Source organism: Tursiops truncatus, chromosome 1 (assembly GCF_011762595.2).
Source record: "Tursiops truncatus isolate mTurTru1 chromosome 1, mTurTru1.mat.Y, whole genome shotgun sequence".
Taxonomy (NCBI): Eukaryota; Metazoa; Chordata; class Mammalia; order Artiodactyla; family Delphinidae; genus Tursiops; species Tursiops truncatus.
Genome location: NC_047034.1, coordinates 67,340,332 through 67,365,316, shown reverse-complemented (window position 1 = coordinate 67,365,316; position 24,985 = coordinate 67,340,332). Strand labels below are relative to the sequence as shown.

The window sequence follows — 24,985 nt, the reverse complement described above, 5'->3', positions numbered from 1 at the left end:
AACTATACATTATCTTCATTTTGCTTCTTTATATCAGGGAAATCTTTAACTAAGATACAAATCAAAAGAACTCTATGTTCTACGTTTGTAGATTTTTTTTTTTTTTTGGAGTATTTTCTTTCATTCAGCTTAGGGGAGAAGGCCTTAAAAAAAAGGTCCTATCAGGCTCTGAATATCAGTTTCCAATCTGACCGACTTCTGACCATAGGGCTACTTTTAAAAAATCCTTTCAAATATCTTGTCAGGTTTCAGCTGGGAAAAATAGTAAATATTTCTGGCAGTATTGAACAACCCCATGAACCCAAGGGTGTCCTGAAAGACGGTACAAAAGATACGAGCCCTCCCAAGGTCCAGAGTGACTCGCAGAGATAGCCACGAGAAAGAAGACTTAGACAATTCCCCTGAGAGCTGGCAAAAGTCAGCAGAACCCCAGAAGCCAATGGGGTACAACCCTGTTTTGTGCTGATCTCAGCCTACCAACAACCAGTGTTGTGGTTGGACCAGCTCTTGTGGTTCTTATAATGATTGCCAGATGCCCTTCAGCAATAACCATCGGGAAACTTTGAAAAAAACAGAGGCTCATCACTTATAACACCTGGAAATTACACAGCACACCTGGGGCCACACAGCAAGGTCATGGGGAGACAGAGACTGCACGTGGGCCTGGGGTTCTGCTTTTATTGGGGCTGAGGGTGGGTCCTAGGGTTTTGGGGGCTCACTCTTTATTGGTGAATTTAAAACATAAGAGCAGAAATTTAAAGGACAGGATGGAAAAAAACAAAAACCATGTAGACCAATTGGTCAGTTATTTAAACCTACCAAAATCTCTAAAACAAAGGAGCCTCAGTGAGTGGAGGTGGCCTGGCTCTTTATCTACTTGTGTGGTTGGTACTGTGTTCAGCTGAGATAACCTTCTTTGAAAGGGCTGCCCCTTGAAATGGATGCCTTGGCAATCAAAGCTTAAGTCAGCCACTTGTATTGCAAAAAAGAAGAAAACTGTCAGGGCTTACACTACAAGCCCATGTTTCTGCCTGGCCATATTTTGGGGGCCCCAACCTGATGGTTGCCAAGTCAAGTTCTCAACACAAAATGAGACAAACAGAAGAAAATAGCTGTCCCTGGGAGAGAAGAATTGACAACCAATAGGTACCCCACGGCTTCCCTGGTGGCGCAGTGGTTGAGAGTCCGCCTGCCGATGCAGGGGACACGGGTTCGTGCCCCGGTCCGGGAGGATCCCATGTGCCGCGAAGCGGCTGGGCCCGTGAGCCACGGCCGCTGAGCCTGTGCATCCGGAGCCTGTGCTCCGCAACGGGAGAGGCCACAACAGTGAGTAGGCCTGTGTACCGAAAAAAAAAAAAAAAAAATAGGTACCCCAAAACCAAAATCAAAAAAGCCTGAATTTGGAAAAGAAAGGACAACATGAAATTTTATTTTCCTCTCTTGACCAGGCACTACAGAGATCTGGGAGACCTGACTGTGGTAAGAATTCTCATCCTTCACCAGCTTCTGCCAGTTTTTCCAGGATCCCTTCTGGAGGCTCTGGAGCATGAGGTATTTAGAGTGTAGCTCTGGTATCTATCAGAATTTAACAGGGGTTTCCGTTAATCGTAGTTTTAGTGTCCCCTTGGCTGCTTAAGGGAATAATTGGTATCAGTTTACCAGAGACTCCCTCAGAGTCTCACCAACCCTGAGAGGGGCCATTTGGTGACCTTCCTTTGAGAATAGATACAGGGTATCTGTGAGGCCACTAACTTGGCAGACTTTTGTTTACAGTTCTATAGCCTCTTCAGAGTGGAAAGGCAATTCAGACAGAGGATTAGCAGAATGTGGGTGCTCAGGTAAAGGAGGACAGAGGGGAGTAGTAGGGGTCACATCAGTCTTGTAGTCTTTTGTTTTAGGTACCTCTCGTGTCTTTACTTTCTCATTACCCTTTTGCGATGAATCTTTCAATGAAGCTCTCTGGGACTCTTGAAGCCTTTTGGAGGCATACCAATTAAAATAGGTATCCCATTCTGTTTGTTTGATTTGAGGACTCTTACTTTCAAGTGTACTGTTAAATGAGCCATCTTGTCTAACTGGAAGATTCCCTATAATGGCCGTTGTCATTCTAGGTTGTCTTAGTAAGATGTTGCCATTTTTGTAGATATCTATAGCTTCTTGGACCGCATTTATCAGACATAAGATAGGCAGGTGTGCCAGAAGGTGGCAAGCTTAATTCTTTGATATTTGAGGGTCCCACTTCTGTAGCTAAGCCTTGGATCTCTTAGAGCCAAATTAATGCTTAATAGGGATGTGCCACCAGGTTGGGGATTATGTGGTGTTTTCTTTTGGTTTTTTTTTGTTTATTTTTTTGGCTGTGTTGGGTCTTTGTTGCTGCACGCGGGCTTTCTCTAGATGCAGCGAGCGGGGGGGCTGCTCTTTGTTGCGGTGCATGGGCTTCTCATTGTGGTGGCTTCTCTTGTTGCAGAGCACAGGCTCTAGGCACATGGCCTTCAGTAGTTGCGGCTTGAGGGCTTAGTTGCTCCACAGCATGTGGGATCTTTCCCAACCAGGGCTCGAACCCGTGTCCCCTGCATTGGCAGGCAGATTCTTAACCACTGCACCACCAGGGAAGTCCCGGGGAATGTGGTGTTTAACAGTGTACCTTGGGGACTTTCCTGTTGGTCCAGTGATTAAGAATCCGCCTTCCAATGCCGGGGACTTGGGTTCGATTCCTGGTCGGGGAACTAAGATCCCACGTGCCCTGGGGCAACTAAGCCCACGTGCTCCAACTACTGAGCCCCTGCACTCACCATAGCTACAAAGAAGTATGCACGCCGCAGTGAAGAGCCCGGTCACTGCAACAAAAGATCCTGTGGGTCACAACTAAGACACGACGCAGCCAACAAATTAATTAATTAAAAACAAAAAGTGTACCTTGTTACATGGAAATTTTCATGAGGTTGGCATGTAACCTACTGTTGATCTAAACCATTCCTTGACCAACTTATCCTAGCCCAGCAGTCTGAGAGTGAGGTGGTGAGCGCTCTGACAGCATTTAAGTGTTTGATCTGTGGCTACCAGTTTTGCTGCTTTGGTTTTCAAGTTTCCCATAGTAGTACATCTTTATTCCTTTAACGAGAATATCTGTTTATAGTAGCAGATGCTGTAATGTCTTCCAACAGTTTGACTTGCCTACTTAGATTTTGATGTGCTTTTGGTCAAAATAGTCCAAATGTATTGTCTTAATTTAATTCCCCAAGTCCCTCAGCAGTTCATGCTGTGGACTTACCTCAAGCTTTGTGAGTTTCCTAATGGCTGCCATCATGCTTTCTTTTGCTTCAAGGGCTCCTATTTTCCCTCATTTAAATAATTCTCCCTGGTTCAACCAGACTTACTGTTTCTGACTGCTTGAGCACTGTTCCTGAGATCTGTCAGGTCCTCCTGAAGGTGCTTACACTGTAGCTGAGATTGGGCATAAACTCAAATGTTGTGGGCTACTAGGTCTCACCATGAAATATCTGAAGTCTCTCACACCCCAAATTTCTACCTAAAAGGATTAGAACAAACAAACTTGAGCTCCAAATGGGAACTAGGTGGAGCTCGATCCAAGAGAAATTACCAGAGACACTGGAGAGCAGCTGGAGAGGTAGCAAACTAAAGTGGCTCTGTAGGAACCTTCACCTTCATCTAGGAGCCAACCCGGGAACCTTCAGTGGCTGTTTTCCCATCACACCTCATTGACCATACAGGCTATATACCTTGCAAAGATTGCGGGTTCGCTTCCAGACCACAGTAATAAAGCCAATATTGCAATAAAATGAGACACACAAATGTTTTGGTTTCCCAGCACATATGAAAAGCTGTTTACACGATACCATAGTCTATGAAGTGTACAACAGCATCATGTCTATAAAATAATATACATACCTTAATTTACGATGACCTTATTGCTGAAAATACCAAAACAATTTCAATAGTAACATCAAAGATCACTGATCACAGATCACCATAACAGATGAAAAAGTTCAAAATATTATGAGAATTACCAGTGTGTCACTTTGTGACACAGAGACACGAAGTGAGCCTAAAACAGTTGGGAAAGATGGCACTGATAGACTTACTCAACGAGGGTTGCAACAAACCTTCAATTTGTAAAAATGCAATACTGCAAAGCGCAGTTAAGTTAGCACAATAAAATGAGATATGCCTGACCTGTCCAATGACAAAATTGAAACAATTTAGTTACAAGATTATTCAAGGGAAAACATGCCATGGATTGAGGTAGTACAGTTCCTCATCAGCAGTGGAGAACTCTTCCCAAGGGATTTGGGCAAGACCAGGTTTTATAGAGCTTTAGAAGAGGCAACGTGGAGACAGGGCATGACTGGCTAGGAGGTTGGGAATTTCCTTATAAGGCTAACAGGTCCTGATTTCTAGAGTAAGGTAAGCTGAGTTGGAGGATTGTGATTGGTGTAGGTTACGTCCTTGGACAGGTTTTTCCTGTTAAGTGCAGGCTGACTTAGGTTTAGATTTATGATGTGGTCTGGTCCACTGGGGTGGCTCCAATGTGTGGGTCCCATTATATAAATTAACCTTTAAAGTGTTATGTCAGCTCACTGGAGTCTTTTCAGTGGTTAAAGAAATTTTTTCACCTAAAAATCAGATAAGGGCTGGAGGTAGATTGGGGGTGGGAGGTGGGGTAGAACGGGGCCAGTAGAAAAGCCTTGGCCAGAGGAGTGGGGCTGTTGCAGTTTCTGAAGACCACAGAGTGTAAGAACAGGTTCCACAATGTCATTTCCTTGAATATTACAGCTTGCTTCCTCAGAGAGCTTTTGGGAGAGAGGCCCCAGCAAAGGGCCCCAAGAGAGATCCCAGAGCAACTCATGTTCTGGGGATGTTGAGGGTGAACAAATGTCGATGAGGATGACAACAGAAAGCAAAAAAGGGAAACTAGCATTGACTTGATACCCACAATGCACTAGGGACTTCGTTAGCACGCAAATTCTCTTTTAATTTTCAAAAACCTTGAGTGCAGTGGTTCTCAACCGGGGGCAATGTTGACCCCAAGAGAACATTTGCCAATGTCTAGAGACATTTTTATTTTCACAGCTAGCGGGTGCCCCTGGCTTCTAGTGGGTAGAGGTCAGGGATGCTTCTAAACATCCTACAGTGTATAGGACAGGTCCTCACAATGGGAATTATTTGGCCCCAAATGTCAATAGTACTGAGGCTGAGAAACCCTGCTTGAAGGACAGGCATGCTAATCTTCATTTATACAGATGAGGAATCTGTAGTTCTGAGAAACTACCTGTCATTCAAAATGAGATTTACACAGCTCTAAAGCCCTGCTCTTTGACCATACCATAGTGATAGGAACAGTGATGGGTAAGAAAGATAAAGAACCAGGGCACTAATTGCTGCTCAAAGATATTTGTTGGAGAAATGAGTACAAGAATGATCATCCTATTGCAACTCTGACACACAGCTTTGTCTTTGTTCCACAATCTTCTGTTCCACAAACAGAGTCAGGGTTACGATAATAAAGAAAATCAAATGGTGGGGGCTGGCCTCAGGTCGCTATGCTCGATCTCAGGAGGAGTCTGATGCCAGTGTCTGCGCCTCTAAATAGATGTAGAAGTACGGGGAGTCTGCTGACACACTCTCCTCCATCACCTTTTCTAAGCAGAGAGACAGACAGGAGGTTCTGAGCTGAGTTTGGGTGATCATTTATTCCCCTCTTCCTCCCAGAGGCTGAGCCCAGCTGTGGCCCCAGAGGAAGAGGAGAATCTGTTTCCCAGTTTCCATATTTTCTGTGAATTTGGAGTGGGACTGAGCCAGATTGATTCTAGGAAACCCTGAAAGTTCTGGGATGGAAAAGTTGAGACGAAAGAGGGTGGAAGGGGAGGAGTCAATGACAAAAACAACACTTCTTTTCACTTCCTCTTTTGGACTCCAGAATTTGTCTGTTCTCTGGGGTGGAATCTGTCAAGCCTCCAGAGAAGTCTGTGCCTGCTGTGCTGGGCTGTCAGAGGCAACCTGCTCGCTCCAGGAGGTGATGGGGATCCCCTCATTCCTAGCCCTCCCTGCTGCCAGGAGTGACCGAGCTGCCTGCACATCCTGCCATCCTTTGGGCCACATGCTACTGTGGACGGCTCTGCTATTCCTCGGTGAGGCAGGGTCCCCAGGAGGGGCAGTGGAGCAGGGACAGAGGCAGGCATGCTTTTCTAACTCAGCTGCTGTCACCTCGGTTGGGGCTGAGCTTGGGCAAGGATGAGGGCTGGTGTGGGAAGCACGTCAGGAAAGTCAGGAGGGTGAAGGCAGGCTGATGAAAATCAGATTCTGATAACCTTGCTGGCCTTGGCAAATTATGAAATTGGCAGAGTTTATTTTTTTTTATTAACTTATTTATTTAGTTTTGGCTGAGTTGGATCTTTCTTGCTGCACACGGGCTTTCTCTAGTTGTGGAGAGCAGGGGCTACTCTTTGTTGTGGTGCATGGGCTTCTCATTGCGGTGGCTTTTCTTGTTGCAGAGCATAGGCTCTAGGCGTGCGGGCTCAGTTGTGGTGCATGGGCTCAGTAGTTGTAGCTCGCGGGCTCCAGAGCACAGGCTCAGTAGTTGTGGCGCATGGGCTTAGTTGCTCCACGGCATGTGGGATCTTCCTGGACAAGGGCTCGAACCCGTGTCCCCTGCATTGGCAGGTGGATCCTTAACCACTGCACCACCAGGGAAGCCCAGCAGAGTTCATTTTTTTTTAAGTCTTTTGCCCAATTTCACTGTGCACCGAGGTCCCTGGTGCTCTGCTACCCGCCAGAGCAGAGCCAGCTGCGAGCAAAGTCTAGTGACCTAGACTTGAAGGACTAATGAGTGGCCAAGGTGTTTACCTTCCTTAGAAATTGTGTTTCACTGGGACCATATCTTAGACGGGAGGGCTAATGCTGTCTTAGGCCAATAGGAGGTGGGGGGAAGCAATAAAACACATGGTTGGGGGCAGTGGCTGTTCTCTTTGCCCCTGAAACCACTTCAGGCAGCAGAAGCCTATTCTCTTTACGTGAAAGGAGATTCCCCTGGGCAAAAGCACAGGAGGGTCTGGGTTATCCGGGGGATGGGGATCAGAGAATACATAAGCAAGGCAATTCTAGAATCAGTTGTGGGACCAGAGGAATCGTGCATGCCTCCTTGCACTGCACAAACATGGGGATACGTCCTGTCACTGATCGAATAGAAAGACAGGATCTTAGGCTGCAACTGAGCGCTCCTTTCTGACCATGTTCTCAGCTGTGAGCTAGGGACCAGGGACTGATAGTGCTGGTGGGTGGAAGAGTCTAGGGAAGACCAAGTAGGGAAGCGTTATTGCCAGGAATGTCTCCCCAAGCTCAATTTCTAGAGTATCTACCCTCAATCGTGCTTCAGTATGGTCCCAGAGGACATGCAGCCACTTTCCAAGTTATGTACTATGGTCGATAGTAAAATCTGTTCAGCTCTGGGAGCCTTGGCCCTCAATGCCGGATGATACTGGGACAGGAGGTGGAGGTGAGGAAGAGAGAGTATCCTCCCACGAGCAGGATGAAATGGATTGAAGCAGAATAGCGTGAAAAAGGAGCACTGAACTACCTCACTTTTCGTATGGAGAAGCTGAGGCCTGGAGTAGTGGCATGCTTCCCTACCTCTGCTATAGTGATACCAATGTGACGCCTAGACAGGACTCCTGGGAGAGACTTTTGGAATTTTTATCCATTTGCCCTTGTGCTAAGTCACAAAGATTGACTCCATCTTTTCCATTCTCATCTGGGCTGCCATATTTAGGTCTTCATTGCTCAGTAACTCAATTTTTTCTTTTTCTTTTTTTTTTTTTCTGTTTGGGGTATGCGGGCCTCTCGCTGTTGTGGCCTCTCCCATTAAATAAATGCTCCGTGCAGGCTCTGTTCTAGGACTTGGAGATTTATCACTGAACAAGAGAGACAGTCTTCCTGACCTAAAGCACAAGGTCTTTGCCTCCCTCACAGTGACAGTATTATACTGAGTATGAACATATTTAATATTCATTAGTGTTTGTTGGATGAATACATGGAAGGTGCCTTCTCTCTACTTCTCTCATCTCTTACTTGTTTCTTCTCTTCCTCCTCCTCTTAGTCCTGCTTCTTTGCCCATTCCCTGCACTGCCACATTGTCACCCCTGCACACTCTGCTTTTCAGCGATCACTTCTGTGTCAATAATTTCCAAACCTATCTTTCCTGTTTGTGTCAAGTACAATTTCATATTTCCACCTGCTGGTTGGAGACCTCCAAATTGATTTGTCAGCTCAGAAACAAAACACATTCAAAATCCAGCTCTCATCTTCCCCTCACAAATGTCCTTCTCCTCCTAACATTTATATTTGTGTGAGCACAGCTAATGTTTTTCCCAGTCACCCATTTACAAGACCCCCATATCTCTTCAAGTGCCAAGTTCTCTCTCCCTCTTAAATTTCTCTCATGCCCATGTCCTCATCTTTACGTTCTATTGTCAACGCAATTTTGGGCTCTCTTATCTCCCACCTAGATGGACTCAATGAATGATTTCCAGAGCATTGGCAAATAAAATTAATATGACCACTGCCCTCTTTGAGCTTACATTCTACTGAGGGATAGAAACAGTAAATAAAGGAACACAAATGCATAAATATGAATTGGGAGATGGCAATGAAACTGTAAACAGGATACTCTGATAAGAACACTTGTTGCGGGGGACATGAGAGAACAGCCTACATTAACGGGATGATATGGCAAGAATTTTCTGAGGAAGTGTCTTTTAAGCTAGGACCTGAAGCATGATAAGAATTAAGCCATTTGAAGATACAAAGGAAGCAGGTTTAAAGTAGAGGGATGGGCATACAGAAAAGCCCCAAGTTTGAAGAGGTCTGGTGTTATTGGAGCTCAATGAGTAGGGGAAGTATGGCTCGAGATGAGGCTGGACAGGTGAGCAGGGCTTGTGTCAGGTGTGGCCTTGTAAATATTTACATTTTATTTTCAGAGCAAAGGAAGAGCACTGAAGGCATGTAAGCAGGAGAGTGATATTATCTGATTTGTTATTTTAAAAATAACTCTAGCTTCTCTGTGGGGAATGAATTGTCGGGGGAGCAAAATAAGGGAAGAGATAAGTTGGGAGATGGGAGAAAGCTGCTGGTGACCTAAAATAGTGTGGACATGGACTGAAGCTGACACATTCAAGAATTAACTGGAAGCAGGATGATCACGACTTTACTGGTGCAAAGGCTGATGGGGTTTGGGAGAGAGAGGGGAATAAAAGAGGACTTGCAGTTTCCAGGCACGAGTACCTGGGCAGATGGTGAAGGTATACACTTATATGGGGGAACCTGGGAGAGAAATAGAACTGTGTCCACTTGATTTGACATTGAGATCATTGGTGATTTTAACAAGAAAAGTTTTAGTGGACTGGTGAGGGCAGAGTTCAAATTGCAGAGAATGAAACAGTGATTGGAAAGAGAAGAAATGACGACAGCCTTTGTAGAAAAAGAACTGAGAAATCAGGCTGGGAAAGGGAGCAGAAAAATAATTTTGGAATTATGTGTGGTGTCAAGTGAGATTTTTTCCTTTCAGTGAAAGATCCTGGAATATATTTATGTTGATAGGAAAGGTCCAGCTGAGATCGAGAAATGGGTGAGGCAGAGGAGAAAGGGAATAACAGAGAGAGGAAAATCCTTGAGCGGGTGAAAGGGAATGTGACCTAGGACAGAGACTGACCACAGATGGGAGGAGAGATGTTCCCAGTGAAAACCAAGAAAGGAAGATGGATAGAGATGCAATAGGTTAGATGATTTAGTTGGGGGAAGACGTGAGACCTCCTGTCTAACTGCGTTTGTTTTCTCTGTGAAGGATAAAGGAAGGCGTCATCTTTGAGTGAGACGGGACTGGAGGCAGAGGACTGGAAAGTTTGAGGAGTGAGGAAAAATGATTGTCCCTACCAAGAGCCGCAGAGCAAACATACTAGAGAAAAGTGTCAGACGGCAGTTTAGTGTCCTTTTGAATATGGAGACAGTAGATTTACAGAGATACCAACCTGCCTGCTTATGTGGGAATTTCATTAACACACAGCTGCGGAAGTAAAGGCATGGACAACCCAGGTGGAACGTAATGCAGACAGAGACTGGCAAGAGAGTTAAGGGGATTTGCAAGGAGGTGATTATTTATAATGATGGATCATCATATCTAATGAGAAAGTAGGCTGATCTTTGCTTTCTCCCTTACAGCTCCTGTTGCTGGGAAACATGGTAAGTGCTCACCACATCCTCTCCCTCCCCCCAGCTACCCTCTCTCTCTGCTCCCTGCACCGTCTCTGGAGGTGCTCTGGGTGCACCAGCAACCCAGGACTGAGGTAGAACCAGGAAAGAGTAATTGCTCCCACAAGATGCCCTGCCCCCTTCTCCTTCCTCCTTCCCTTCCTCCCAGGGAAGCCAGGGATGGGCAGCCACAGGGCACAGCCTTTCTGTTTCTGTTCCGGTCAGACCTCACAGATTCTGTCACAGAAAATAACTGTATTCTGTCTCAGTTGCCTTCCTCTCTCCAAACTAAATCACGAACCCAGGCCATTTTAGTTTCAGCCACATGCAAAATCACATGATTTGCTTAGGTTAACCCCATGGGTTGATAAATCCTCTACTTTGCATGTATCTGAAGGCTTCAGGGCCTGTTGCCTTGGACACAAATAGGAGATACCACTGGTTGCAGCTTGGTGGGATGAACACGGCTGGGCACTGCTTTCTCTGCACCACTAACCTCTCCACCTCCCAGGACTGGTAGTGGGATGGGGCTCTACATGGGCCACTGAACGCAGGGCTCCCTAGACTGGCCTGCCAGCCTTTCTCCTCTTTCTTATTCTTCTGAGGCCACAGAGACTCCTCTGTGCTTGGGTGTCAGGACAGGTCTATTCTAAAGGAGAAAGAATGGGGACTTCCCTGGTGGTCCAGTGGGAAAGAATATGCCTTACAATGCTAGGGGACGCAGGTTTGATCCCTGGTCAGGGAACTAAGATTCCCACATGCTGTAGGGCAACTAAGCCCACACAACTAGAGCCCACAGGCCACAAACTACAGAGCCCACCTGCCCTGGAGCCTGCGTGCCACAACTAGAGAAGAGAGAACCCACACGCCATAACTAGAAAGAAGCCGGCGCACCACAACGGAAGATCCCACGCTGCAAAAAATATCCCTCATGCCGCAACTAAGACCCGACACAGCCAAAAAAATAATAAATATATCTTTTTTTTTGTTCTGACTTCTTCCATTCTTTTTTTAAAAGATGTATTTATTTCTTTTTATTTAGAAATAAATACATCTTAAGGAAAAAAGAAACTAATAAGGAGCTGCTATATAAAAAATAAATAAAATTCTAAAATTAAAAAAATAATACACTGTAAGGTACATTGTACAACAGGATATAGCCAATATTTTATAAAAACTATAAATGGAGTATAACCTTTAAAAATTGTGAATCACTTTATTGTATACCTGTAACTTATATAATATTGCACAGCAACTATATGAATAAAAATTTTTATTCCAAAGAAAAAAAGAAAGAATAGAAGCAGTCAGAACAGAAACGTGGTGTCTGGCTGTCAGCCTGGCACCTCCACCAGATGTCCCCATTTGTCTTCTTCCAGCTGTGGAGAGAGTTTATCCACTAGTGTCCAAATGCCTCAGCTTACAGGGAAGGAAAGTGATTCCCCAAAGGATGTATGTGTAGTGTGTGTGTGTGTGTGTGTGTGTGTGTGCGTGTGTGTTTGCTTGCCCCCTCTCCCATTCCCCTACCTTTTGTCCTCTCCCCTGGGGAGGAGGCAAGCTCCCTGAGAGAACCTGGGTTCCTGCGGGCCCCTGTTTGGGCTGCACGAGTTGGAGGAACTGCCTTCGGTTGCACAAGAGTTCTGGGTTGGGTTCCTCTCTTGATGTCTCCAGCATGGCCACAGTTTTCCATCATCTGAGATTTGGGGTCTGCTTAGGCCCTTGGGGTCCCTTTCCTTATGCTGCCTTCTCTCTCTGCCCCTCAGCAGGTCTCCCGAAGGCTGTGGTGAGCATTCAGCCTGAGTGGATCAATGTGCTCAAGGAGGATTACGTGACGCTGATGTGTCAGGGGACCAGCTTGTATGAAGGCAACCTCACCCTGTGGTTCCATAATGGGAGCTTCATCCAGAGCCAGAACCAGTCCAGCTATAGCTTTAAGGCCAGCAGCAATGACAGCGGAGACTACAGGTGTCAGAGAGAGCAGACCAGCCTCAGCGACCCTGTGCATCTGTACGTGACTTCCGGTCAGTGGAGGAAGGCCTGGGAGAGTCTGGGAGAGCAAGGATAGAAGACATCTGCTTACATGGCAGAGGTTTTTCGGAAAGGGGAATTGCCTGCTTACTGGGAAGCATGGCTGTGAGTTGTTTGAAGGGGTTTTGTCCACTGATTTCCCTTTTCATGCACCCCATTGCTTAGTATGTGTGGTGAGGTGGAAGTTCCTAAGAGATTTCTCAGAATATTATATATTATTTCTCGGTGCTGACTGGGCAAGAAGGTAACAAGGCCACTGACAGGCAGGTGGGTATGAGAGAAGCAGAAGGAAATCCCTAGTTCATAGAAATCCTTCCATTTTTATGGCAGAGTCAGATGCACAGACAGACCACAACTGAATCCTAGCCCTGGAAATTATAGCCACGTAAACATGATGATTTCATTTACCTTTGAGCTTTGGTTTCCTCATCAGCTCAGTGGAGATACTCTGCCTCCCCCATCAGGTCCCGGTGAGAATCAGCATTTCTCTGCCCCCCTGCCCTCTGTTCAACTTGAGGTGAAAGTTGTTTCTTTCTTTCTTTCTTTCTTTCTTTTTTCGGTACGTGGGCCTCTCACTGTTGCAGCCTCTCCCGTTGAGGAGCACAGGCTCCGGACGCGCAGGCTCAGCGGCCATGGCTCACGGGTCCAGCTGCTCCGCGGCATGTGGGATCTTCCCGGACCGGGGCACGAACCCATGTCCCCTGCCTCGGCAGGCGGACTCTCAACCACTGCGCCACCAGGGAAGCCCGAAAGTTGTTTCTTAACCACTTTTTATATCCAGCCCCAGGCACGGGACAGGGCTTAATAAATGTTTGCTGAACAGATTAATGATCCTCCAAAGCTCCTGGCAAGAAAACATTCCCCACAGAGAAAAGCTGCAGTGTGATTATGATGAATATTGTCAGTGCTATTCTTCACTTAGTCCCCTTCCCTCACCCAATTCTCAAATTCTCCTCAAAGGTATCTAGGCCCAGTGGGCCTGCAGCTCCAGGCCTGCTATCTCTACCCTCTGTGCTCAGCAGGAAAAGACAGTCCTGGAGGGAAGTCCCAGAGGCCTGGCAGGGCCTCAACCTCAGTGCTCCTCCTCTCTAGGAGGGGGTGGAAGTGAGGGATCCCTCCCCCGAGACTGTGTAAGTTCCCACCCGACCAGCAGGCGCGTTGACAAGGAGCCCTGGCACATGAGGTGGACACCACCCTGAAGGACCCAGGTGAAGAGCTAGAAGGCCTGGAGCCAGAGCACCAGCCATGGGGACCCTGAACCACTGTCATGGAGACTAGAGTCAACAGAATGCCGACTGCACCAGTGGGAGTCCCGACTCAGGTGGTAGCGCTCGTTCCCAGACAGCTCAGTGCCACGGTATGAACAGCAGGCAGAGCAGGCCCTGCAGGGGCAGCTCCGTGGGCCTCAGTATCTCCAGCAGTTCGTGTCCAGCAGCAGCTCAGCAGGTCCGGCTGCATAGCCTGGCTGCTATCTAGCGGCCACACGGCAGGCCAGCTCCCCCAAACACCAGCGCAGCGAGCAGCTGAGCACCACCCAGGCCTCAGTCAATCTGGCCACAGCATCAACCTCCCAGCTCACCAGCCAATCCCGGAGTGAACTCTCCCAGTGTCACCACTGTGACCCAATCTGTGCTACTGGGGAACACCACCTCCTCCCCCTCAACCTGTCCCAGACCCAGATGTATCCAAGACCACAGCTGGGAAACCTATTCCAGGTAAACCAGACCTTGGCCCAGCATGTGCCTCTAGCTTCTCAACTCATCCTGATGCCTATTAGGGCAGTGGCAGTAGTCCAGCAGGAGGGGCTGTCTGCTCAGGCTGCTGGAGGCCATGTAGATGCAGTTTAGGTAGAGAACTTGGCACTGAGGAGCAACAGGCTTAGCCCAAAGCTCCACCCAGAAAGCTATTCCCCTGTTTAGCCTCCCCCAGGCCTCTAGCCAGGCCCTAGCTGTGGCTCAGGCTCCCTGTAGGGCCTCAGGCTAGTTCTTCAGCCTTAGTCCAGCTGGTGGGGGCAATGGGAAGAGCAGGCAGAAGTGGCCACCCACCTGGGCCTTTGGCTCAGTGGCCCTCCTCAGGAATAGGTGGTGCTTGGAGCCATCCCAGGAGAGGCACAGGAGTGGTGGAGCCCTTGCCTGCATCCCAAACATGGACCCTGCTGCAGCTCCTCTGCCATCACCCATGCTAAGATCCAGGGCAAGTGCCACAGGGGTCAAGAGGACTCTAGCTGGGGTTCAGAGAATTCCAGTCACGGTGAAGAACTCTCTCCAATGTCCCTGGGCCTTTATCGGTGAGAGCTGGACATGGGGAATGTGACCCAGGAAACTCCATACAGCTGTGCCTCCACCAGCACTCATGGCATCAACCCTGTGTTCCTGTCCAGTAATCTTAGCCACTGGAGTGCAGAGGAGGTGTATGAGTTTATTGCTTCTCTACAAGGCTTCCAGGAGATTGCAGAGGAGTTTTGTTCCCAGGAGATGGGTGGAAAGGCCCTTTTTTGACTTAAAGAACACCTCGTGAGTGCCGTGAACATGAAGCTGGGCCCTGCCCTCAAGATCTGCACCAAGAAATTGTCCTCGAGGAGACCTAAGGTGGCCCTCGTGCACAAACCAGCCTAAGGCTGACACTTCCACTGTCCAGGTTACAACCTGGTACCAGTAGAGACTTTGCTGAGAAGAAAGTACTGTTCCAATGATGTGCACCTTCAGTAGAGGGGATTACCCAGACAGGGAGGAGAACTGCAAGAATTGGTTGCTGGCGCTACATGGAAGCAGCTTTGACATTTTCTCCGGGTTCTACTTCATTAAAAAAAATCTTCACGTGCTTCCCTGGTGGCGCAGCGGTTGAGGGTCCGCCTGCCGATGCAGGGGACACAGGTTCGTGCCCCGGTCCGGGAAGATCCCACATGCCGCGGAGCGACTGGGCCCGTGAGCCATGGCCGCTGAGCCTGCACGTCCGGAGCCTGTGCTGCGCAGAGGGAGAGGCCACAACAGTGAGAGGCCCGCGTACCGCCAAAAAAAAAAAAAAAAAAAAATCTTCACAATTCTCAGCATTCCCACCTACCCCAATCCAACCTTTATAAAAGAGGCAGTCTAGGGAACCAGGACTGCTCACCTAATCCTGGAGTGGAATGTCTAGCCAGGGCCCGAGTTCCTCAAGAGGAGGGATACACAGGATGGTATGGGAGGAAATGGGTGGAACGCAGGGGTGCCTCCCCAGTGGGAGAGGTGGGGTTTTCCAGCTTGTGTGACCCAAGTAGCAAGATGTGGTGCTCCCCACCTTCCCTGTGGATTGTCCCACTGTAGCCGTGGCCCGGAGTTTTCTCTTCATTGTCACTCCCTCCCTCAGTATTGAGCATTTTCACCTGCACTTGCGGCAGGCTCAGCAGCCAGTGTAGAGACTGTTTTGGCATCATTCCGATCTGCTGAAGGGGCTGAGCGTGGTTGAGTAGCACACGTATGGCTGTTGTCATTTCTTTCTCATGTCCCGACTCCCTTCCAACATTATCTATTGTTTTCTACCCTTTCTTTCCAATTCCAACTCTACTCTGTCCTATAGCTTTAGGAAAAAGGAGTGTGTGGGCTGAGGTCAGATTATAAGTACCCACCTTAGCCTCTATTCCCTATACGACAAAGAAAGTAAATATCTTTTTCCTCAGTAAAAGGATGAAAATCGGGGGAAAAAAGTACACAGCAGGCTAATGGCCCACGCGTGTCACTGCTGCCAAAGTCCCTGCTGAAGTGAAATGCCATATTTACTAACATGCACCAAATAAGCTAACATTTGTTAGATGTCCGTGACTTTCCCCAAAGACACTTGACTCTGCTGTGTTCCCCCGACATGTTGTCTCCTATGTCAGACTGGGTCCTTCCCTCCCTCCCTCCCTCAGGGAAGGGACTGTACTCCTGGGTCTCCTGTATCCCTCCTACAGAAAGAAGCCTGTCGGGCAGGACAGGAACAGGAAGACAAGCATATCCTGAGCACCTACTGTGTGCCAGGAACTACTGTAGATAGCTAATGGTGTTATTGTGACTCTTTTCACATACGAGGAAACGGAGGCCCAGAAGAGTTAAACTATTTGCCCAAGATCACAGAGCTCATACATGATGGAGCTAGAATTACAGAGCAGGGGTGTCTGATTCCAAACTTAAGCTCTTCCCTCCACACACAGTGGCCCACCAGTAAGGATGGTCTGGGTCTCGGATTTGAGTGAAGACCTCCTGGGTCCTGGGGTCCCTTTGTGTCTTTCAGACTGGCTGCTACTCCAGACCCCTAGGCTCGTGTTCCAGGAAGGGGAGCCCATCGTGCTGAGGTGCCACAGCTGGAGAAACAGTTCTCTGAATAAGGTCATATTCTTCCAGAATGGAAAATCCAAGACGTTTTCCCATCTGCGTTCCAACTTCTGTATCCCACAAGCAAACCTCAGTCACAGTGGCGAGTACCACTGCACGGGATTTATCGGGCAGACGGTGTACACATCACAGCCTGTGACCATCACTGTCCAAGGTGGGAACTCTGTGCAGATGAAAGGAGGGGAGAAGAGGGGTTAGACATTTAGAGGTAAGGTCACATGGACCTACAGGGAGATCTGAGCAAACCTGGGCTTTGGGCAAAGGGCAGGGGCATGGCACCTTGCTAAGTGCTGGCCAGAGCTCGGAGCCCTCAGCTTCCAGGTGATAGGTGACAAGGCTGTTGTTCCTCTTTGAAATATAGGCCCCATCACACCAAGCCCAGCAGTGGAACAGAGCTCTCTCATTGGTGCAGAAGTTCTCTAAGTGCCTGGACATTCCTAAAAGCTGAGGTTTTCCTAATTTCTTCTCATGTCTCATGATATGTCCATTCACTCTCAAAGGCATGGCATGTCCTTGACAGTTCAAGGCTCTGCTGGGTACAGTGGTGGAAGCGTCAGGTTCACCCTCCCTGTCATCCCCGAGGGGCTAAGAGGAACCCTTCCCTCTGCCTTACACACTCAACAGCGTGCCTTCATTAGATTAACAGAGAAACGTGGGTATGGGAGAGGCACAAGCCCAGTTCCAGAAATCCTGTGCAGGTGAGGTGGAGGGGGGAAGTGAGTGTTGTGTTGGAGGAGGGACAGGACGCCTGTGTTTCCCAGGGTCCAGCTGGAGCAGCTCCTTGTCGGTGACGATCGCGGTGGCTGTAGTCGCTTGGATTGCTGCAATGGCTATTGCTGGCACCATAGTAGCCTGGTTCTGCCTCAGGCGAAAGGTTTCAGGTTTGTGCCTCCCCTCGGTCCCTCTTGTTATCACTTCCTACTTAGTCAAGGCCCTAACCCCAAACATTGCTAGAACCCTTATCTTTGGGCTAGAGCATCCTTAGCATTCAAATACAGTCCCATATTTTATTCATGCATTCATTTAACAGGCCTGAACAAACTTGCTTATGTGTCAAGCACTGTGATAGACTCTGTGGATGATGCCAGGATAAAGATGTTCAGTCTCTGCCCTCAGGGAGTTCATAATATTGTGGGGAAGACTGAAATGCAAATAGATCAGTATAATTAGAGGGGATAAGACCAGTATTAGAGAACGCAAAGGCAGGCTGTGACGGGGGACAGAAGAGCTGGCGCAAGCCAGCATGGGCCGGGGCAGTTAGAGAAGGCTTCACAGGAATGCAGTGTTGTGTCGCGACTGAAGCACCCCGGGTGGGGCCAGACTGCCTGAGTTTAAATCCCAGCTCCTCGGCTCACCAGCTGGATAACGTTGGGTGAGTTAGGCAATATGTGGAGAAGATGGAGTTGGTGTATTCATTTAAGAATGTGCAGATCATGACCTGCTGAAAGAGGAGGCACAAGCCACCCACATGGGCTTGGCAGCTCCCTCAGCATCTGATTTCACTTCCCAGATTGGGGAAGTGAAAACCCCGGGGTCATTTTGATTGAAAGTACAGTTTCGGTACGCTCACGCAAAGGAAGTGGAGTCACAAGACTTGCTACTTACAGATCCCAGAAATGGGAAAGGGGGTGGCCGTCCTCTGTCCCCGGTCATGGGTGAGCAGGAGAGAGAGAGCAGTGTAGCAAGCCGCTAGTACTTATAAAGTGATTGGGGCGGAGGACACTATTTTGCGGGCTTAACGCTAAGGGGTTATTTTAAAAGGTGCCCCAGGAAAAGCAAAGCGAGAACTGATGGCGGGAGTCCTAAACTCAAGTCCTTATCTCAAATGTTCCGATTCTGGGTGTAAGCAGGTTATCACGCTGTAAAATGCCTAGGCAGCAACTCAGGAAAACAAAGTTGTTTTTTCAGGAAAATAAAAGTTGTTTTCCTCATCACATTCAACTTCTCTGTGCCTCAGTTTCTTCATCTGAAAAATGAGGCCACGAATAGAACCTACCTCACAGGGTTATGAGGGTGAATGAGCCGGCAGCTAGCGGACAGCAAACATCACATAGTATAAGTTGTTATCGTTATGGAGGAGGTGATGTTTGAGGGTAGCAGTTGACCAGGCAAAGAGGATTAGAAGAGCATTCCAGGCGTGGGGGCCAAGACATGGAAATGAGAAGCACTGTGGCTAGGATGGGGATCATGGAAGAGTAAGGAGGTTGCTGTAGGCAGTTTGATGCCATTGAAGCCATAAATTACGAGGCAGAAAAAAAGGAGAGATGAAGCAGGGCAGAAGGATGTATTCCAGGTCATGGAATCCACGCAGGCTACCTTTGAAGAACTAAGCTGTATTCCAAAGGCGTTGGCAAGAGCACAGGAGGGCAGTAACCACGTCTCCTTGTTCTGCGCTCTCCCCCGTCCGTCCCCCGCCAGCACCTAGCACATGCTTGCCACGCAGCAAGATGGTCAATAAACATTTGTTCACTGACTGATCAGCTGAAGAACTTCAACTCTCGGAAAGCAGCCTCCTTCCCCCTTAGTACTAACATTAAAGAGCGGAGAGAGAAGGGAAGGTGTCCTACAAATCTAATAAGCAAATGGTCACGATTCATAACACTGAAAAGCTAGCTTGCTGGTGAGAGAAAGTGCTAAAGATATCCAGATGCAGAGAAAGTAAAAGGGAGAAAAGACTCAGAGCCGTTGATGAAGAGAAAATAATACTGCTAATACCTCACAAAGCACTTTGCAGTTGGTTCATAGCTAAGACCTCAGTTACTGATGATAAGTAAATGTAGAGATTCAGGGAGAGACACCGAGAGGAAGAAAGAGGTGTTTTTTAAAAGGCAGAGCAAGCTTAAGAAAGATGCAATAGAATGGCCTTTCTGACAGTCCCAGGAGTCCCTACTGTTAACCTAGCCAACTTACGTCTCTCTAGACCAGCCCTTGTACAGGCTAGAGCAGTCGCTGGGGAGTGGGGAGGAGAGGAGGTGTCTGTGTGGAAGAAGGGTGTGTGTTGGTTCTAACCCAATCTTACCTCTGGTCGTCCTTGGTCCTGAAGACTCAGGTCCTACCCCATAATCCTACTAACCTCCTATGTGCCCCTCCTAGCCCTCCCAGGAACCCTTGAACACAGGGAAATGGGAGAGACCCTCCCTGAGGAACCAGGTGAGTGCAGCTCCCGCTCTGGGGGCTCAATGACACCCTGTCTTGTGCATCAAGAAGCTGCTTGTGTGAGTTCTGCTGGGAGCACAGGAGAGGGAGGGGGCAGTGGGCAGAGGGCAGGGGCTCAAATCTCTTGGTCAGTTCTGAGACTAACTCCTGGGCCTAAAGAGGACCTCACTGGAGACAAGGAGAAGATGAACACCTGTCCTAGATAGAGAGGCGAGGGCCTTGTCCGAGTTTCTGGGGTCAGAACTGCTGGGGATTTTTCCAGAGCAGGACATCAGAGATACTTAGGTCTTTCTGTGAAGCTTTGGAAGAGCTGGCAGAGGACTGGGGTTAGACGCTGTAAGACTAAGGCAAATAGAATTAAGGGGATAAAATTCTAGAGGAAAGGAGAAAGAGCCCTAAGGAATAAAACCTAGATTTGCTGCAGAGTCTGTCTCTGTGGAATGATTGGGTAAGGGTACCAGGGCTCAGCTCTTCGTGGAACATTAAGAGGAGATTTCGGCCTGAGAAAGTTCTGGGGTACCACGTGCATTAGTGGGCTTTACTCTGTGGGCAAATCTTGGTTCTAATGCCCACTCGTGTAGGCTTATTAAAACGCAGGCCTGGCCCTAGCTCTGTCACTATCATAAAATGGAATCTTGAGTGTCATTCCCACTCTTGGGGTTTAGTCACCTCATTGAGGAGATGAGTGGGTTGGCCTGGGTGATCTCTAAGCCCTTCCAGGCCTGACATTCTGAGAGTCAGTGACCATCCAAGCCCTGGCCCAAGTGGGAATGTGTTAAAGGAGCAGTAATATTCCAGGCGACTTCCTGACTGCAGTTAAAGCCAGAGCACGAAGGAAACTGGAGCTTTCTCTGGGGACTCCCAGACAGCAGAAACGGACAGGAAAAAGAAGCCTTCGAGGACTCCACCTCAGGTGGCTGGAGTATGACTCAGAGCAGAGCCAACAGGTTTGAGAGCTTGAGCAAAATGGCACAGCTGTCCGGCTGCGCTTTGAGCAAGGCCCCTATGTCCTGTGGCCAGGCCAAATGGGGATATGGACCAGAGTCTTCACCAGGGCCAAAGTGCTGTAGAAAAAAGTGCAAACACAAGTGGATTAGCCATTTTGATGTTTGCTTCTACCTACACCGGCATAAATATATTTCACAAGGCATTTATTTCGCAGGAAGGCACTGGGGCTGATGGTTTCCCAAAAGGCACAGCTAAGTTGCCGGGATGGTTGAGGGATGCATTAGAAGGAGAATTCAGGACGTGGTTTGTTCCAGAAGCTGGAGCATGGCACACAGGGACTCATTGTGTCCTGGAGATGAATGAAGACACTAGATGCATTGTCTCAGACTCCCTCCCCACTTCCTGAGGAATGCTGCTTTGCAGTTACTGAGGCTGCTTTTCGCACTGGCAAAGTGAGTTTATTGGCGAAAACATGAGGACATTTGGATGTGTCTTAGATCTTTACCAGGGAGAGTACTGGCTGGGTTGCTTGCTTCCTTCTTTCTTTTCCTCCAGCCTCCCTTGCTCACTCTCACTCTCATGCTTTCTTTCTTTGTGAGATCAGGGAGTGTCAGATTCTTCAAAGTTCCAACAGAGATATACTACATCTGGCCAATGTGGAAAGGCCACCATCTGTGGCTGGCAAACATCTGGATTACTTCACTCTAATACCAACACCCCCATCTCCTCCCCAGTATATCTCAGATCCCCGAAGCTGCCTGGTTGCTTTGAGGAAAACTCAGTGATCCTCTGAAATGAGTGCAGCACAAATGAGCGCCTCCCTCTGCTAGTGTGGCCCGTGCGGGAGGCCATGTCTGGGATACCAAGGGTGGGTGGGGGATGAAGCCTTTGGCCTGCAGGCCTGAGTTGGGGATCAGTGGTCCTCGCCTCAAGCCTGGTCTGGGCCTCAAGCAGCAGCGCGGGTAGGCAGTGCCCCCGCTGATCTCTGTTCTTTTTGCCCACAGCCAATCTCGCTGATGCTGAAGAGGCTGCCAAAATGGAGGTGAGCCATCCCGGCCACATGCTTCTCCTTCTCCCCTGCCGCTTCTTCTGTTGCCTTCATTCTTGTGACCTCTCTGTGGATCCCCATTGCTCCTTTCTGCTTTCTCTAGGCTGAGAATACAGTCACCTATTCACTTCTCTCGTATCCGGAAGTTGCAGAGGAAGAAACAGAGTCGTCGGTTTACCAGAACAACATTTAGTTTTCATTTTCTTGCCTGGAACTTGGGGAAGAGAATCAGAGAGGCCAAGATCTGGTGTCTTCTGTCCTGAATTCCTCTGAAGGAGGAGAAGAGGATGCTGCAGTTCTAAAGGAGAATGACTCTTCCAGAGTTATCTATGTGAACCCTAAATCTCCCTGTTTTGAAAGCCACAGACGATATGGTCTCAGATAACTGAATGCTGATTTCTTCTGTGCTTCAGCACTTCTCGCCATCAGGACTCTTCTGTTATATATCCACAAAGCCAGTGAAAATTACCTTTATTAAGAGATTGTAGAAACATGGGAAATGCTTATGTTACAGGTTACATGAGAAAAATTAGATAAGTATGTATGATTTCAAAAATGTTGAGATAGACTAACATATGCCAATATATTAAAAGTGATTGTTTCAGGGTGGTGGAATTATTGGTGCTTTTCATTTTCTCTGTTAATTTTTCTGTACAGATCATATATTACTTTGATAATAAAATACTACACTAACAACATTACCTTTTAAACACTGTACCGGTTGGAGTGTAGACTGATTCGGGTTCTGTTTCTTTTCAATGGTAAGAATCTTGGGAAGGTAGTAATGGGTAGGAAGTGAGGGAGAGAAAAGATTTGGAGTGTAGGACGAGTACCCCTCTTCTAAAAACTGAATATCCGTCTTCCAATGAATTTGTGTTCTTGTTTTCATGTCTCCTTCCCCTTCCTCCCATGGCAAATAAACACCAGTTCTCAGGAAGCCAAACTTCAGATGAGTCCTCAGTGGAGACTGCTGACTCTGCCCTGCTGTTCTCCTATTATAGTTAACAGAAGGATGTGAACTTCTCAGAGAAGTTCCCGGTAGGTTAGAAACGTGACTGACAGCTTCGTTGGGAGTTTGGTTGGTGCCCTTGGAGAGGGCTCCTTTTCCTGGGACTCTAAGAGCTTCACTGTGCAACATTCTTGCAATCAGGATTTAGCAGCTTCCTTTGTTGGGTGGTTTCCATAGCTTTCTATAATACTCACATATTGTATTTCATACTCACATATCATTATAATAATAAGGAATAGTGATTGCAATTACTGGGTTATTGAGGAGCTTACTTTATGCCAAACTACATGCTTTAGAATTAGAGCGTTTAAGAGTATTAGCCATTCATAGTTCTTCTTTTGCGATTTTCTTGTTCATATGCTCATGCCCATTTTTATAGTAACCATGTATGTCCCTTTATTTATATATTACATGGTAGCAACTTATTTATAAGTAAATTATTTTACTCTGCTAATTTTTAAAATAAAATTAAAATACAGATAAGCAAAAAAGATAACTAATGTTACCTATAAATTCACAAATCAGAAAGAATCAATGCTAAGTGTTTTTTTCGGTTTTAATACTTTTTTATTGAAGTATAGTTGATTTACAATATTGTGTTAATTTCTGCTGTACAGCAAAGTGATTCTGTTATACATATATATACATTCTTTTTTAAATATTTTTTTCCATTATGGTTTATCATAGGATATTGAATATCGGTCTCTGTGCTATACAGTAGGACCTTGTTTTTTATCCATTCTGTATATAAAAGCTTGCATCTAATGCTAAGGTTTAAAAGATGTCAATCCACATTCCTGTCTATAGCAATACATATAAACATATGGATCACATTAGATTTTTACACATAGGCAAAAACTCATACTCATTGTGAGCATGAAAACTCAAATAATACAGAAATATAAAGAGGAAAATTGAGAGTTCCATTTTGTCCTTGCCCCCCATCCCCATTCTGTTCTCCCTTTGGTGGGTAACCACTGTCGAACATGTGGAGTATATTTGTTTTTTTTTTTTGATATGCATCTAATACATATTTATAGTTTTTTTAAGGCCATAAATGGGATCACACTTTACATATGCTTATGCATTTGGTTTATTTTGATTAATAGTTTATTATGGAGCTCTTCCATGGAAGTATTTTTTTAAGGTTTATATAGTATTCTATAGAACAATTTCTATGCCATATTTAATTTAACCAACATTTTAAATATTAGCACTTTTTCATTGTTATACACAATACTTCAATGACCAACATTCTTGGGTGATTATTTTGACTACACGTGTATTTCTGCAGGATAAATTCCGAGCAGTAGAATCATTGGCTCAAAGGATACTCTCATATTATCTTTAAGAAAGCAGTTTACATGTCCTCCCAAAGGAGGACATATTAGGGTACCCATTTCCTGACCCCCTTGTCAATGTTGAGTGTTTTTAATTTTTGCCAATCCAATTATAATGGACAGTGTTCCTATCCAGCATGAATTTCCCCTGATTCCAGTAACAGAACCTGATTTCCCTTTGACTAAATAGCTCTACCTCCCCTCAGTCCAAGTGGGTAGGTGGGCTGACTTCATGCCTGATTTTAGAGGAGAACGTGCACCCCAAACTGGGTCAATCAGGAGCTGTTTCCCTGGAATTTAAATCTTGAGCAGAGTGACACTATGACTGAAAACAAGTGAAGTTCACTCATCCCAATAGCACTGCCCAGATGGGACTAACTTCCTACAGCCCTGAATTGGCCCTGTTTCTTATAGTTTCTAAGATCCTTCAACTTCCTTTTATATCAGTTAATTTAAATTTGATAGAATTCTCCTATAATATCCTATGGGCTTGATACCTTTTTTAGGATAGACCTTTGACAAACTTTTTTTCCTGTCATTATTTGTCTGATCAGGCTTTTCTATCTCTTTTGGAGTCAATTTTGAAAAATGTTACTTTCCTAGAAAATCATCCATTTTAGTGGTATGCAGCTGTACATTGTATTTTCTTCTATTTTTTGGTAATAATTTGTGTCTGTACTTACATCCCCCCTCTCGTACCTAGCTTTTGGGCTTGCTTGCTTTTTGTCAGATGACTTCCGCTGGAAATAACAGGAAATCTGATTCAACTTGGCTTAAACAATAGGAAATGTATTATCTCACACAACAAAAAGTTCAGAGACAGGGTGTCTCCAGTGCATCAGGACTC

At 46.8% G+C, this 24,985-nt stretch overlaps 1 protein-coding gene and 1 pseudogene across 10 annotated transcripts; both read left to right on the top strand.

The window, feature by feature from the left end:
- The first annotated feature begins 1,487 nt into the window (after window positions 1-1,487).
- LOC101317295 (low affinity immunoglobulin gamma Fc region receptor II) lies at window positions 1,488-22,504 on the top strand. 10 transcript variants are annotated; one of them, XR_012331991.1, is made up of 9 exons: window positions 5,939-6,149; window positions 10,231-10,251; window positions 12,024-12,281; window positions 16,537-16,791; window positions 17,399-17,518; window positions 19,731-19,787; window positions 21,059-21,193; window positions 21,746-21,783; window positions 21,893-21,971. XR_012331991.1 is itself a non-coding variant. In XM_073805208.1 (8 exons), the coding sequence occupies exons 1-8, from the start codon at window positions 6,038-6,040 to the stop codon at window positions 21,980-21,982; spliced, it is 948 nt and encodes a 315-aa protein (XP_073661309.1). In that variant the 5' UTR covers window positions 5,939-6,037; the 3' UTR covers window positions 21,983-22,504. The 10 variants fall into 10 exon arrangements, 6 of the variants coding, with proteins under 6 accessions (XP_073661332.1, XP_073661309.1, XP_033715917.2 ...); XR_012331990.1 differs by having other exon boundaries at window positions 21,056-21,193; XR_012331994.1 differs by lacking the exon at window positions 19,731-19,787.
- On the top strand, window positions 12,388-15,164 carry LOC141276770 (polyhomeotic-like protein 1; annotated as a pseudogene).
- Window positions 22,505-24,985: the final 2,481 nt, after the last annotated feature.

Excerpts from the sequence above, each read along its gene's own strand:
- LOC101317295 (XM_033860026.2), top strand. The coding sequence starts at position 6,038 with ATGGGGATCCCCTCATTCCTAGCCCTCCCTGCTGCCAGGAGTGACCGA. Across the intron at positions 6,150-10,230 it reads GACGGCTCTGCTATTCCTCG|CTCCTGTTGCTGGGAAACAT; the intron begins GTGAGGCAGGGT and ends TCTCCCTTACAG. Across the intron at positions 21,784-21,892 it reads AAGAGGCTGCCAAAATGGAG|GCTGAGAATACAGTCACCTA; the intron begins GTGAGCCATCCC and ends TGCTTTCTCTAG.